At 37.1% G+C, this 15495-nt stretch overlaps 1 protein-coding gene across 25 annotated transcripts in view; it reads left to right on the top strand.

Moving 5' to 3' along the window:
* Mlip (muscular LMNA interacting protein) overlaps positions 1 to 15495 on the top strand; it is a 267045-nt gene that overhangs the window by 160649 nt on the left and 90901 nt on the right. For all 25 annotated transcript variants that reach the window (XM_076575407.1, XM_006973727.4, XM_076575409.1 and 22 more), the window contains 2 exons: positions 3842 to 3886; positions 10939 to 10983. In XM_076575407.1, the coding sequence (XP_076431522.1) occupies positions 3842 to 3886; positions 10939 to 10983 (90 nt within the window). The remainder of the gene's footprint in view (positions 1 to 3841; positions 3887 to 10938; positions 10984 to 15495) is intronic.

Genomic DNA, 15495 nt, shown 5'->3' with positions numbered 1-15495 from the left:
TAATGGGTCTTCTCTTTGACCTCTGTCTGTTTATATTTTCTTTCTCATACTTATAAATATTTTGTCACACCATGATATTTGTATCTGCTCGAGAGTGACCATTTTCAATCTGACTCTGTAAACACTTTGAATATTGACTCTAGATATGACATTACTAATTTTTCTTATAGGTGTCTACGAGTGCTTTTTTTTTTTTTTTTTTTTTTTTTTTGGTTTTTCGAGACAGGGTTTCTCTGTATAGCTTTGCGCCTTTCCTGGAACTCACTTGGTAGCCCAGGCTGGCCTCGAACTCACAGAGATCCGCCTGCCTCTGCCTCCCGAGTGCTGGGATTAAAGGCGTGCGCCACCACCGCCCAGCCGTACGAGTGCTTTTTATTTTTATGTATTTCTACTGTTACTATCTATGGCCTCTCATCTAGAGTCTTTAGACTTCTCCCCTAAATTCTGTAGATAATTTTTCTGTAGGTGTACCTGATACCTAGAATAGCAATAATAACTCCCAATACTAGGATTTGTCAACATTGTCAAGGTTTCCTCATTATTTTCAGAATAAGAGGAATGTCTACCCCAGAATCTAGATGGTTCCCATTGTAAATGCTGTGCATAGTGAGGACCCTGACCCTCCTTCTCCTCCCCTGTACCTCTGTTTACATCTCTTTTTCTGGTCATTGCCCTGGTTGTCATCACTGAGGTAGAATTCAGCAGAGGAATAGCAGAAGCTGTCAGTCTATGCGACCATGTAATAAGCTGCTTCCTTTTCCGCAGCCATCACAAAAGAGCATAAGACACAGTTTACTCCCTAACTATGCTCCTTTGCTTGCCTTGTCCCTTATGATGCAAAAAACTGTAAGACAGCAGAGACAAAATATCTAAATGTCAACAGTTAAAAAAAGCCATCGGATAAAATATGTGCCATTATTTTGAAAAAAGATAAAGCAAATTGTTAGTAATGGGATCAAGGAAGATATTTTTGTTTGATATTTGAGGCTTGGAATGACAAGATCACATTCTTGTACTGGTGGGTCTTGTGTTAGATGAATGTGAGGTGCTGGCTATACAAAAGAATAGAAATACTGCAGAAAAATTCCATCTACAATCAGATCTTTATTAAAAAAGAAATGTGTTTGGTTGGACTCCCTTCTGTAGCATGAATCTTAAAAGTTCTTATTAATGCAAACAAACATGGGGCAGGTATTGGGGTGAACCCTGGAAGATCAGAGAAGCAGAACAAGCCACAGCTACCTCACATTGCCAATTCCTCAGCTAATCCTGTTTCCTCAGACTGGAAGCCTCTAAGTCCTCATCCAGAATGAATCTCAGCTCAACTGCTGCTCGAAAGCCTGAAAGCTTAACCAGCCAAATGATTCTAGTTTCTGGTCTCCATGCCTTATATATCTTTCTGTTTTTGCCATCACTCCCTGGGATTAAAGGCTCACTTCTTGGGATTAAAGGCGTATGTCACCATGCCTGGCTGTTTCCAATGTGGCCTTGAACTCACAGAGATCCAGAGGGATTTCTGCCTCTGGAGTACTAGGATTAAAGTTGTGTGTTACCACTGCCTATCCTCTATATTAAATATTGTTGCTGTCCTGTTCTCTGACCCCAGATAAGTTTAGTAGGTGCACAATATTTTGGGGAACACAATACCACCACATTCTCCCCCAAGAATTAATAAATAGAAGTAATCACTGATGTGGTGTTATAATGTGGGGCTTTTAAAGTGTGACTAGGTCATAGGGATTGGGTCTTAATTGATGGGATTATGAAAAAGACCAGAGAGAAACTTCTTACCTCTTCTACCATGTGAGGAAACAAGAATTTTTAATATGTGAATGAGAAAACAGGACCTTACCATACAATGAACCTATCTAAGCCTGTTCACCCTCTAGAACTAAGAAAATTAAATATCTGATGTTTACAAACTACCCTGTCCATTGCATTTTGTATAAGACAATCAGACATTATTCTTTGATAAGAAAGAGAGAATGGCTTTCACTGTAGTAGAACAGAAAATAGAAGTCACAAGTCCAGATGTAAGGATGGTTATGTTGAGGCTGAGAAAATAATTTCCCGAACAATGTTCTTATTTCACAACAAACACCTTTCAATGGAGTAAGTTTAAGATGAAAAATAAGCACCATATTTTACCAGTTCCTTCTCTGCCTTATTATTTCTTGTTCTCGTCTGCTTGCTCATCTGCCTTTCCCAACTGACCAATGTAGGGGGTGCATAGAGGTCAGTCCCTAGATTTCTCATCCATTAGTATTGTCACCCAGCCTTGCAAAATCACATACATGTTGACAGCTTCAAATGTATGCCTCTGGTCCAGTATTCTTTCCAGTTTCAGATTCCTATTTAATCTTCATTCCATTTCAGAGTTAGAAAATCTTTCAAGCTCAGCACAGATGAAGATGGAGTCAAGACTTTTTTCTACCAAGTGATCACACCCACCACTTTCCCACATTTATTGATAGCAGTCTTTCATTTGCTTTAGTCCATAAACTTTGCATGAAATTTTTCTCTTAATATTGTGTTCAACACCTTTTTTTTCACTATCGTTTCAAAACACCTGTAGAATGTCATTATTTCATAGCCTCTGTACTATTAAACAATGGTCATATTTTGCTGGCCAGCACAGTAGCATAGCTGTCATGTTACTACATCACTCTACTCTGTTCTTAACATGCCACACAGAAATACTGTTAAAGGATTCCTTTATGACTATTGTTTAAAACCTACATATTTCCCCAGAGTAATATGAAGTCAAAGTCCTCATAAGATGCTTTATTATCAGGTCTCTGAACATTGTCATGATGGACCCTTCCCTGGCATTCTCTACTCTGGCACTCTCTACTCTGTATTGAGCCCTGGCAGCCTCCAACTATGTCTTGAATGCCCTAAACATGCTACCACTTAGTGTATTTAGTTATCTGATTCCAGAGCTTGTAGTGTGAACAATCAAGACTAACCATGATGAAGAGCAAGTTTTGGGTCACCCTTCAGGCTTAAATCTGTTCCTGGCAAATGTTCTAACCTCAGAAAGTAGACTTAAGAGAACAAATATTGGGGGATTACCAAGGCACATGGAGTGGGCACAGGTGAAGCTGATGGCTATTTCTTTAACACAAAATCAAGGTGTGGTTTAGAGTTTCCACAGAAACATTTTACTTCTCAGGTGCAAGTGTGAGATAAGTGGGTCAGAGAGACCATGTAGGGCTTCTGTTCTTGTTTGACAAGTGAATTTGACAAGAGAGGGAGGCAAGAGAAATGGAAATATTAACCACAAGACTATGAAATAGATGGAAGTGGAGAACTTGAACAGAATCAAGTTAATAATTTAGAAATACCACTGTAGCATAGCTGATAACAGAGGTATTAGAGACATGAAAATATGGGTAAAGAGGTAGAATTTTGAGAGAGGGACATTTGAAGTTGAAATTTCAGAGAGCTTTCATGTTATTCTTGGAGGTAAAGTTGGGTTTGGTCAATAAATGATTGAAATGGGATGAATGTCTTTGGGTGTAAGGGGCTAAAGAACAGACAGAATAGAAATTTCTAATGAAGTCTGAGACAGCCAAAACTATAGAAGAAATGTGATGAGGAACTATAGGACTCATGGCTAACATTATCAATATATAAGAAGAAATTGCCAGAGTTTTGACAATGAAGGGGTACTAACTTTATAAAGCAAATTTTGAAGATAAATAAAATTTTGTATAGATCAGTAAGAGTCATGGTTAGAAAGAATCAGTAGAGAAAAAGATTTATTCCTGTCTTAAATTCTGAACCTTTCATTATTCACTAGTTAGTGAGATGCATAATTCTTTTTATTTTCATGCAGACTCCTACAACTCATCCAAGAGCAGCTGGTCGAGAAACCAAATACGTAAGTATCTTTCTAACTATGCTTGCTACTTTTTCAATGGAGTCCCGTACATATTTTAAAGAGCACTCAGCTCTACAGAAATTATAATGGAATTTATTCATTTTTTTCATAAATCGAAAGGTGTACGATGCTATGATTGTCCCAAGCATAGGAAATTAGATTATGTCAGGTGTACAGCATCAAGTAACCTTATCAACTGAATTCCTTCTTAAATGAATTATTGTTTAATCCCCTTAGATAAACAAAACATAACTGTATTACCTGAGTTTTGTACCCCCACTTATTAAAGCTCAGATGGCATTTATTTTCATAAGCACTGCTTGAGCTTAAAAAGTAGTGAATTCGTGTCCATGACACATTGAGGTTAGTCCACATCCAAAGGAATCACCAGTTTAATTGAATGACCAGTTTGTTGCTTTTCTGTGTTTAAATTATCAAGTAATTTAGTGTCTGTTTATGAGAAAAACTAAACCATAGAGCTGGAGAGATGCATTAGTGGGGTGAGAGCACTGGCTGCTCTTGCAGAAAACCCAGGTGCATTTTCCAGCACACGCCTGGTAGCTCACAACTGGCTGTAACTCCAGTTCCAAGGGATCTGGTGCTTTCTTTCTTTCTTTTTTTATTTTTTTGGCCTCTGGCAGGCAACAAGCACTCACACAGGGCACATACATACAGTCAAACATGCATATGTAAATATACAAGTCTTAGAAAAGAACACTACACCAACAGATATGTAGAAATGAACTCCCATGCTTAATTCAAATGATGTTGGGTTGGCTTAGAATGCGATGTACACGGAACCTTATCCACTTTGCACAATCATGTCATGATTGTGGTCCTCATCTGCTCTGCACAGAAGTATTTAACTACAAATGAGACAGTTTCCTAGCATGCATTGAGCATTTAATCTAAAATAAACCACTAAACTACTCCTTTTACAGCACACGCTGTTTTCTCAAATCTGTACTCTTCATCATTATCAAGCATAAATAGTTATTAAATGTGTATTGCGCACCATGCCAACATCACACTTCACACCTTTCTGCCTTCGTTTGGATCTCTCTAAGGTAAACAATAAGCTCAGTGAAATTATTAAATTTTATCATATTCGGGAAATGATGTTTACAGGATGTGGCAGGAACATGTTTCAGAGCATTTCCTGGAAGTGTTTTCTGTTAGTTTCCATTATTATTGGAAGTCCTTTGGAGGAGACACTGGTAGGCTAGACCTTGGTGGGAACTGTTGCTCCTGGGGAAGAATCACTTACTTTATTTTACCAGGCCTCCATTTTCATCCATAAGATAGGGGATAGTAATAGCGTTCCCATTTGATTAATGTAAGGTTTATAGGGTCCTTATGTGAAAAGCCCTCAGAACAGCCTTAACACACTGGAGTTATTCATAAATCATAGTCCCCCTCTTTCTTCCCCCTTCATGTTTGCATTTATCCACACCTCCTTCCTTCCCTTGCACTCATTTAGTGTTAGAAGACTAGAAGCCTCATGATTTGGATTTTTTGATTCTTTAGTTGGGCAAAAAGAAAAATCTCTGTCTCTGTCTCTGTCTCTGTCTCTGTCTCTGTCTCTGTCTCTCTCTCTCTACACACACACACACACACGCACACACACGCACGCACACACACACACACACACACGTGTGCGTGCGTGTGCGTGCGCGCGTGTGTGTGTGACATGGATTTTGTGATCATAAGGACTGGTCCCCAAAATAAGCACCCCAAATCCTTTCTTCACTACCCTTTCTCATTAGTTGCTGAAATTTCATGAAATGGTCCTGATTAGACCACCTTACAGGCATGTTTGGCAGCTGCTAGCATCTAGCTAACCCTCCTACGGGAATTGTCTTAATTTGTATATTTTTTTAAACGTGTGTGTCTGTAGTGCCTGCCTTTGTGTGGGTGCGGAGACCAGAGGTTGAAATCATGAGTTTCCTCAGTCACTTTCCACTTTAATTACCAAAGCAGAGACTCCCACTTGAACTGGGAGCTTGACACTTTAGCTAGTGTAGGTAGCTGGCTGGATCCAGGATCGCTAGTCTCTGTCTCCTGAGTGCTGAGGTAATTGGTGGCTTGCCATGCCCAGTGAAGGTACAGGTAAGGCCTGGGGGCTTCAGGTTTTCACAGTAATCCTTTTACTCAGTAAGTCATCTACCCAGGCTCTTAAAATCTAATCAAAGGAGGTTATTTTTCCTCTCGATAGCTTGTGAGAGCCGTTGAGTAATTTTAAGTTAGCTGTGAATCATTGAACAAATTCAGGATTAGATTAGAACAAACATAACTTTGATTCTACTAAGATTCTTGACCTTAATTAAAGTTTGTTTCTTGAGCAAGAAGCTCTGCCTTTTACTTTCTTTTAAAATATAACATTAAATTGTGTGTGGCATCTCAAATATGTCCGTGTCTTTGGAAGATATGTCTTTTGGAAGAGGACATCTTATGATGGTAGATAAATCCGGTTCTTTGGTGTCAACTTATAGATAACTCACACTTACCAACACATGGCTGTAGTTACCATAATTACTAAGTGACAGCTGATGCATTTACTCTGAGAGGAAAATAACACAATTTTAGGACAGAAGTTCAGTTTAGCTTTAGGCTGTCCTCTTACATCAGCCATCTGTCTTAAATGCAATATATTCAGACTAAAAATGAATAAGGCAGTAATTCATTTTTGAAATTCTAATATAATTGGTAAAACAATGATGTTTTATTAAAGTACAAATTGAATAGTTTTTACTTTATTAATTTCTTGTTTTAATTTTCTCTCATGTCCTGTCACAGTAACTTTGAGAATCTGTAGACTAACATTTTAGAATTTCACTCTCTTGGGAAAATTAGGCACATTCATGATAATATACATGCCTACATTCCAGGTTTCATTAACTTTGAAGAGAGTCCTAGATTTGGTTCAAAAGCAAGGGCCATGCAGTTCACCCTCTGTGTACTACAGAGGGGGCAGAATAAGGGAAAGATGAAAGTCAGAAAGAGAACTGTATTGTACTTGAGGATGTTCTGAACACGTTAGCACCAAACACAATAGGTCCCTGGTTTCAAATATAATCCAGGGATCATTAGTAGTGGAAAAACTAGTAGTATTTCCTAACTCTGTTGTCCAATTTCCACTTTTCTTCATTGATCTGACAAATATTTATTGGACATCTATCATGTACAAATTATTGAGGGGTCACTGGGGTGAGTGAAGTGAACACAATAGCAAGGTTCCTCGCTTCTGAGATGTAAATGTCAACAGAGGGCATAGAAGTAACTAAAATACCAGATGAGTGATCCACTTTCTTATGGAGATAGGGAAGAAATGGCCAGAGAATGGAATGATACTAAAAGAGACGACAGAGTGGGCACTTCCTGCTGTATTCACATGTTAGTATGCTCATGGGATTTTCACCTTTTCTGTGGTGATTGTAACAGGTTAATTAAGTAACCAGGGGTTTTGTGAATAATTGTTCTGTGTGGGTCTTGTGTGGAAGGTTGTCCTCAGAAAGAGAGAAAGAAAAGTGGTGAAGAACAAGAGGAGAAGGGAGAAAGAGACAGAGGGGAGGGAAGACAGAAGGAAGGAAATAAGATAAAGGAGTGAAGGGAAGAAAGGAGTCGTATCAGTAGACAATAATGTTCCTTCGGTCCTGGCTAAATGTCTGACTATCGTTTACAGTCTGTTTTAGGATCAGTCTGGATCAATAAAATGCTCATTTTGTTTAGATTAATTAAAGTTTAATTATTGCTTCTCCCACGGTATGCTTGAATTAAAGGCTATTTTAAAGTAATTTAGCAGAGATATTCTTAAGCACAATAGAAGCAAAATAGGACTAACAACATATTGAAATGTACCATTAGGCCTTTTGTACAATTGAATAGATCAGTTTATCAACAATATTTCATTAAGCTTTTAAACAGACACTAAATTCAGCAATAATAGCTAGCAGCATATAAACTTTAATTGGTTCATTTAAACCATCCATGAGTCCTGTGAGGTCAACATTTCCAGCCACCCCCTTTTCTTATTCTATTGCTGGGAATTGAACCCAGGCACTTATATATGGTAGGTCACTACTCTACCACAGAGCTGCATCCCAGCCTTCCTTCTGAGACAGTTTTTTTTCCTCTGTGTGAAATAATAATTTTTATATTAAAATACTATTTTAGTTTTCATTCAGTCTCTTGGATTTGGAAGAAAAAAATTTTCTCTGCTTGCATTTGCCTTTATTATTTTTATGAACTGTCACCCATATAAATCTATTTCAGTCATGTAATTTAAAAATCACAGCATGCGTTCTTAGTAAAATTCAATCTTAGAAAATGGAATATTTGTGCTTCTAACGAATTTATCAGAAGCCCTTGGTTTTGTAGTAAGGTTCTATTTGATAATAACTAATTTCATGAACTTTTAACATTTCATGGATTACTTTTAAGTTCCATAAAAAAATGGTACAGCCTTATTAAATATATGATAGTTTATAGGTAAAAATCTCATTTTAATGAGCTCAAGGAACAGAAAATGTCATTACCGTGGAAGAATATTGATTCCTAAATATCACAATATATTGAAAAATGTGTCAAACCTTACTAAGAATATTTTCCACTTTATACACAGATATTCAAAGAAAGGTCATCTTCTCTCATTTATGCAGCTCACGTATTCTTCTTGTTGCTATGCTTGGAGGTGTTGCTATGCTTGGAGGGACCCAGGTGCTGCTCAGTACCAGGCATAGATTTTGGGGAAACGGAGACTTAAATCCCACTTGGGGTCCAGATCTGCTTCCAGAGACCGAGGTCAGAGGTTGATGAGTTACTGGAAGAGTGCACACAATGAAGGCAGGAAATTCCACCCTCCCAATTACTTCCATGTGTTCTTCTTCCTGTTCAGATGAGCTTCTAGAGTGCATTTGTGTGGGAAAAGGGCTGAAGGGGGAGTGGAAGTTACCATCAGGCTCTGCTCCACTAGAATGGAGAGGACACAACAGGTTTCCTATGTCTTCTATTCATGAGAAGATATAATTTTATGTAATTTTAAGGTTTCTCCAATATGGGTTCTGAGGAAGTGGAGCTCCAGACAGCAAGAAGGGGCCTGGTGGCACTTTATGATTTTGGTAGTATGTCTTTGGAAAAAAAAATTAGTTTCTCCAAGGCTGGCTGGCATAGCTGGGGACCTCTATGGTCATTTGTCTTTCAGATAGTCACATCTTCACTTTGTAGTCTCCGCACTTTGAGTCCCTGAATAACCTAATTGTAAGAAAGGAATGGTTGTACATATTTCTGTTGTCAGCACTTAGAGGCTGAGGCTGCAATTCATGAGATTGAGCCCACTTTGAGCCCTATAAAACACACAAACAACATCCCCCCCAAACATAACCAACCAAAAAATACAACTAACAGAATTTCTTTGACGTTACAAATGTAACTTTACTGAAAATGTGCTCTACTCTTTTAAACAAATTTATACTTTTTGATTGACAAATACTTTTATATTCATGGAAAAACTGTGATGTCTCATCTGTGCATACATTATAAAGACTTTGATCAAATTAATCAATATATGTATTATATTTTTTGTATGTGATAAGAATTTGAAAAGTAGCCGGGCGTTGGTGGCGCACGCCTTTAATCCCAGCACTCGGGAGGCAGAGCCAGGTGGATCTCTGTGAGTTCGAGGCCAGCCTGGGCTACCAAGTGAGCTCCAGGAAAGGCGCAAAGCTACACGGAGAAACCCTGTCTCGAAAAACCAAAAAAAAAAAAAAAAAAAAAAAAGAATTTGAAAAGTAGTCTTTAGTAGTTTTGAAGAACATGTTATTTGGTGCAGTTGGTGACTCACACTCTCAGCCTGAATGAAGTTTCATGTAGCCTTCCTTTAGCATCATCTTTTTTTTTTTTTGAGAGCCTAATCAGTTTATTTATCAAAGCAGACACTGCAAAGAGAGGAATGGGCTGATCCATGGCATGGAGGTTCTGTGTTATGTATTTTAAAGAACTTTTGCAAATATTTATGAGATGGGTGGCACACTCCTGGGGAAAGGTGACCCCTTTATCTTTCCTAAATCATGACATATCATATCTTCCTGTTGGGGCATTGCTTCCTATGATTCCCTAAAAAGGGAGGGGTAAAAACCACAGTACAATTAATATTATGATATCCCGGAAGGGTTTTGAGGATACAGACTGCTTGCCATTGCATATATATGGGAGAATACCACGGTTTCTGATATGGTGTGGAAATCTATCTTCATGTTCAAGGTTATTTAACAAAATGTCATTCTGACTAGCAGAAAACACAGTGACCAAGAGGCAACTGCAGTTTTCCTGATACCTTGTATCTAACTCCATGCTTACCTGGTATCAGCCAAACACAGAACCAGCTGGCCCTGTAACCTTGGACTTCCCGGCCTCTAGAACTGTGAGGAATGAATGTCTATTCTATATGAATTCCCCAATCTAAGGTGTTTTGTTATGGTACCATAGACTACAACCTTTTATCTTCCCTCTGCTGGGCCCACCCCTGTCATCCCTAGCCTCCAGGCACATCACTGTGAAGTGCATAACACTATTAGGAAAAGTATAAAATACTAACTAGTTGCAAAGATCTGATCACCAGACAAAAGGAGTGAAATACAGGAACCAATGACAAAGAGATAATATTAACAAGAATTTCTAAAGAATTTTTGAAGCAAATTATTTCCATTCCCAATTCTGGGGATTCCTGTTACAGTATTCTCTTAATATAAATCTGTTTTGAGAAAAATCTGCATTGTTTTTTTTTATTTTGTTGTAAGTGAACATAAATATCAACAACAGTCTAAAATTTAAATAAAATATGGATTGAACAAACAGACGATACTATCTAACCTTGAAGAATCATTGATATCATGTGGTAGTGCTTATATTATTAAGACAAGAAGAAAAGCAGTATCTACCCTACTATGCGAACTAAAATGTGCAGGCTGTGTGCCACATTGCTCAAAAGAACCATTTCTTGGTGCCATGCTTTTTCTCTATAATTTCACTAATATCCATCGTATTTCTATTTTCAGGCAAATCTTTTATCATCATCTTCTACAGCGTCTGAAAGTCAGCTGGTATGTATCTTCTTCTAAGTTGTTTACCTCCTTTGAACAGTCTTATTTCTCAAGACAACTTCTGCTGAAAGAAAGTGAAGAGATAATAAGTTTGCTCACTTGCCTAACAAAATGTATTGATGGTTCAGTGAAGTCACACGATGGCTGCTTTTTAGGTGACTAATACATAAAAAAATTTATAAACCAAGACTACCACTAACTCTGAGCAGTGGTATTACAAGAGATTGAATTGAGTCAGAAGAAAATGCAATTTGAATTTGCAAAGGAGATCACTTCCTGATAAGAGGGATCCGAGAATAGGTCAAGGAGATCAAAACAGATAATATGGGGGTAGCTTCTGGATGTGTGGGGATGAAGGAGACTGTCTCCTTTGGAAATTCAACAGAACAACCAGAATCTTCAATCATTCACTACCCAGCCCCTCCAAAATAAATCAATGCTTTCTGACTCAGAGAATGAAGCAATAGCCATAGAAACAAACATTGCAGTTATGTAATAAAGTTGACTAGTTCCCACTTTAGATCTGGAAATATTATAATTCTTTTAATTTTAAAAATAATTCCTACTTGTTTCTTGAGAGCAATGTTTGGGAGTCAAGAGTGGTTGATCATGCTCATGTAGAAATTCATTCACCACAACATACAAAAGGTATATTTTTAGATGTTGATTGATAAAATGCATGCTTGTGGATTGTATGCTATATACATGATATTAAAAATTCTATTTCAAAGGAATACTTGAAAATATACATACATTTAAGTATCAGTTTTATAGAATGAGGTATATCACAAACAAGTTATAAATACAGTAAAACCCACTTAAATATCTATTAAAATATCCTGTGTTTCTGTGTTTGTGTTCTCTAAGAGATATGAATAATATTACTTTGACTTAATGAGGATGTCTTTGCATTTAATTTAGACCAGTTCTTTAAGGAGTCCAAAGCATGTCTTAACTAAGTTTTAATTTGAGATTTCTTCTGAGGTATAGATGCATTTATGAAGATGTTACAATCAAGAAAATCACAAAAAGTATTGGACTGATATAATCATTTAGTCAAATCATTTTGATTTCACCTTGTGACATTTATCCTATATTTAAGATTGCCCAAAACAGATTAAACCAGAAAGGAAATATTACATATAGTATCTTATTCTTCAGTGACATTATATCTGATTATAATTTTTTCATTTCCATGAAAATGTTACCATCATATTCCATGATCAACACTCTTGGGGTTCACTTTAGAAAATGGGAATACATAGGAACAATTTTGAAAAATAAAACCACTGTAATCACACACACACACACACACACACACACACACACACACACACGAGTCAATATTTATATGAATTTATAATGCATATGTATTGATAATATAACTGATATAACAGGCATATATGTCTGTCTATATGTGAATACATGTAAGTGTGTCTAGCACATAATAAATATTAGAAAATAATATATGTTAGATTTAAATTATATGAATAAATGTATCACTTTGGAATAAAATAAGCAGTTACTGTGACAATTATTTGAATCAAGTATAGGACAGAAATATTGTAAGCTTATATAAGTGAAAATATGCGACAAATTGTTATGCTGGCACAAGTTTAATATCAATCTCAAATGTAGAGATTTGACTGTTGAATGATAAAGTAATTTTGAGCTTTAAATAATTTTCAACATGACCGACCTACTTGCTTGTTGTCGTTACAAGTATGCATCTCCAAAGAGTCGTGACTTCAGCTCTTAAAATATTTGCATTCTGGATTTAGGGTCTAGCTCAATGATGAAGTACTTGTCTAGCATCCTTGAGACTCATGTTCAATCCCAAGCATTTCAAAACACAGACAGTGTGTGTTTGTGTGTGTGTGTGTGTGTGTGTGTGTGTGTGTGTGTGTGTGTGTGCCCATGCACACATATTATGTATGTTGTTTCCATTGTTTTTTTCTAGGAGCCAAATGATGTAATACTGAACTTGAGAAACTATTTTGGTACTCTGATGAGGCTCACCCACTGTATTAGCTTCTCCTCTTTTAATCACCAATATGGTAGTTAACAACTGGAAAGGAATCTCTTACTCTAAGTGGAGGTTGGAATAAGGACTGTGCCAGCCTGAAGGGATTTTTACAAGACTCATATAGCACCACAAGCTGTTTTCGATATGGTCCTGTAGAAAATGAAGATATTATGATTGCACTCCAAAGCCCTAGATTATCAAAAGATATGAGAAGCCATTTTTATAGGCTGCAAGAGTCTAATTAGATCATCTAAGGTCATAGCATTAATGTTTATCCTTGTGTGCGGGTTTTCAAAAGGAATTGTTGTTATTGATTTTTAATAGTTCATGAGGCTTAAGAAACCTCTGTTGAGTATATTAGAAAATTGGCCTCTGGAGAACTCTTATCTCCATTGACCACCTGCGTGGTCTGGCTCCTCCTGAAGTTTTGCGTTGTCTGCTAAATATGAGAACTTAATGAGAAGGTGCAGGCAGGGTGAGGGCAGATTGAGCAGGGGCATCTGGGACCCTGGAGCAAACTGCATAGTGCTTCCTGTAGCATATCAAAAGGAAACAAGAGGAAATCGTTGGCTGTCAGTTTGAAGCTTGGGTGAAGCTTTCCTAATTCTGGAACTGGACCATCTCAGTGTTAACAAAGATGGGCATGTCCTTTATTCTCTGCTTGGGAAACAGTTTAGTTTGGACAAGATGGGTAAGATCTGTTTATTTGTTTATTGATTTTTGTTTTATGAGGGGAGCCTAGGTGAGATGACAGCTGGCTCTTTTGCTGTTGGAAGTCCATGTCATTGCAAACCATTCAGTGTTGTTCAGGATGGGCTGCTGAATCTGCAGAGCAGACCGCAAGAGGTTTAGAAAATAAGCCACATGGCCCCATAGAAGTAAGAGCAAATGCAGCTTACTGGAATGGAATAAAGAAGAGCCTTAAGCCGGCAGTGGCTTTGTCTCTGGTTCCGAGTGCCAGCTGTTGTACCCTGCTTTACTGGGCATGACTCAGCTTTCTGAGGGCCTTTAAATCCCTGTTGTTTAGAAAGGCTTTTTGTGTAGAACTGATGTCTTCTTTAAACTCAAAGACAGTTTCTCCTTGACCAGTTTTCTTTGACACAGCACACTTAGGAGCTACAGCATTCATCATGTACGCCTCCTGAGCTGTGACTCATGTTATTGTCTTTTCTTTTCCATCAGAATAGTTCAATCTGTATTGTGTATAGTCCACAAAACAGTGCTTGAGCCACGGGATGTGCTTTATAATTACTGAAGCCCGTGTTTAGTTTTATACAGTTGTTATGGTAGTTATAAAACTTTGAAAAAAAAAATCCAGGAAGTAGATGTTTTCATGATTTGTCTAGATTATTTACAGTTGACAGTCTATATAAATTCAAAATTCTCTTTTTTTTTCTTTACAAAATTCTGTCATGTTTCTCATTCATTAAACTCCCATAATTACCTTGTGCCATCTCAGTGGTCCCATAGCTTAAAAATGAACTGCTTTTCATTCTCAGGAGGTTTACCATATACTGGAAGATTTTGAGATCTGATATATTTATTTGAAAGGAAAATGAGCATAAGTATAAGATTCAAGTACATAATATTGCTGATGGGGTAGAAGCAGTTATCATTCACTGAATGAATGAGTGAATTGTTACATAAATAAATTAGACAATGCTTCTTTTATCTACAATTTTATATTGTAGATAATTGTGGAGTCCTACTTTTTGCTACAAAGTATCTAAGGAAAAAAATCAACTTCTGAATGGAGAGAAGACAGAAGCAAACAGAAACAAGTAACAATCAGGTCACTTTAAAAATATTTTTATCCATCAAATCAGTTGAGGTTCTAGCAGGTCCACAGTGTTTTCTATGTGCTATATCATTCCTATTTACTGTTGTGTAAATCTTATGATTCAAAAACATGAGCTAACAGACTTGAAAACTGGGTCCCTTTTGTGTTTTTTTGTTCCCCATCATATCACCTTATAATTTACTACTGTAGCTACAGGCAACCTATCATCCCATTTGTTGAAGTTACTAATTTAGGAAAGAGGTTGCTCTAAGAAGCCATCATTTTAAAATGTTGGCAACCAATTTGCTAGGTCATTGCTGGCACTAAATCTCCCACTTTGGTCTATAGCCAGAGGCAGTATCAACCTGCTGTCATAAAATTCTGATTATAAGTTCTCAAGGCTGAAAAAAAATCCAATTTTATGTGCCCTAGTAACAGTGCTCAAGCAAAAATTTACGTATGGTATATGTAAACACAAATAAATAGCAGCTTTCGACTAATGTCTTTCAGCACTTCCCCCTCCAAAAAAATCATGATGGCAAACTCCCATAACTCTATTCTTTCCATCCCAGACTTTTTCTCACAGAAGGATAACAGTAGAGTGAGATATGATATAAGTTCTACCTCACTCCTCATTTGTATTTTCCAGAAATACAAATAAAAATATGACATTACCCTTTTTTTTTTTTAATGAAAGCATCTATAG

Source organism: Peromyscus maniculatus, chromosome 7 (genome assembly GCF_049852395.1).
Source record: "Peromyscus maniculatus bairdii isolate BWxNUB_F1_BW_parent chromosome 7, HU_Pman_BW_mat_3.1, whole genome shotgun sequence".
Classification (NCBI taxonomy): domain Eukaryota; kingdom Metazoa; phylum Chordata; class Mammalia; order Rodentia; family Cricetidae; genus Peromyscus; species Peromyscus maniculatus.
Note: the sequence above shows the minus strand (reverse complement) of the source record. Positions and strands in the feature narration are given on the sequence as shown.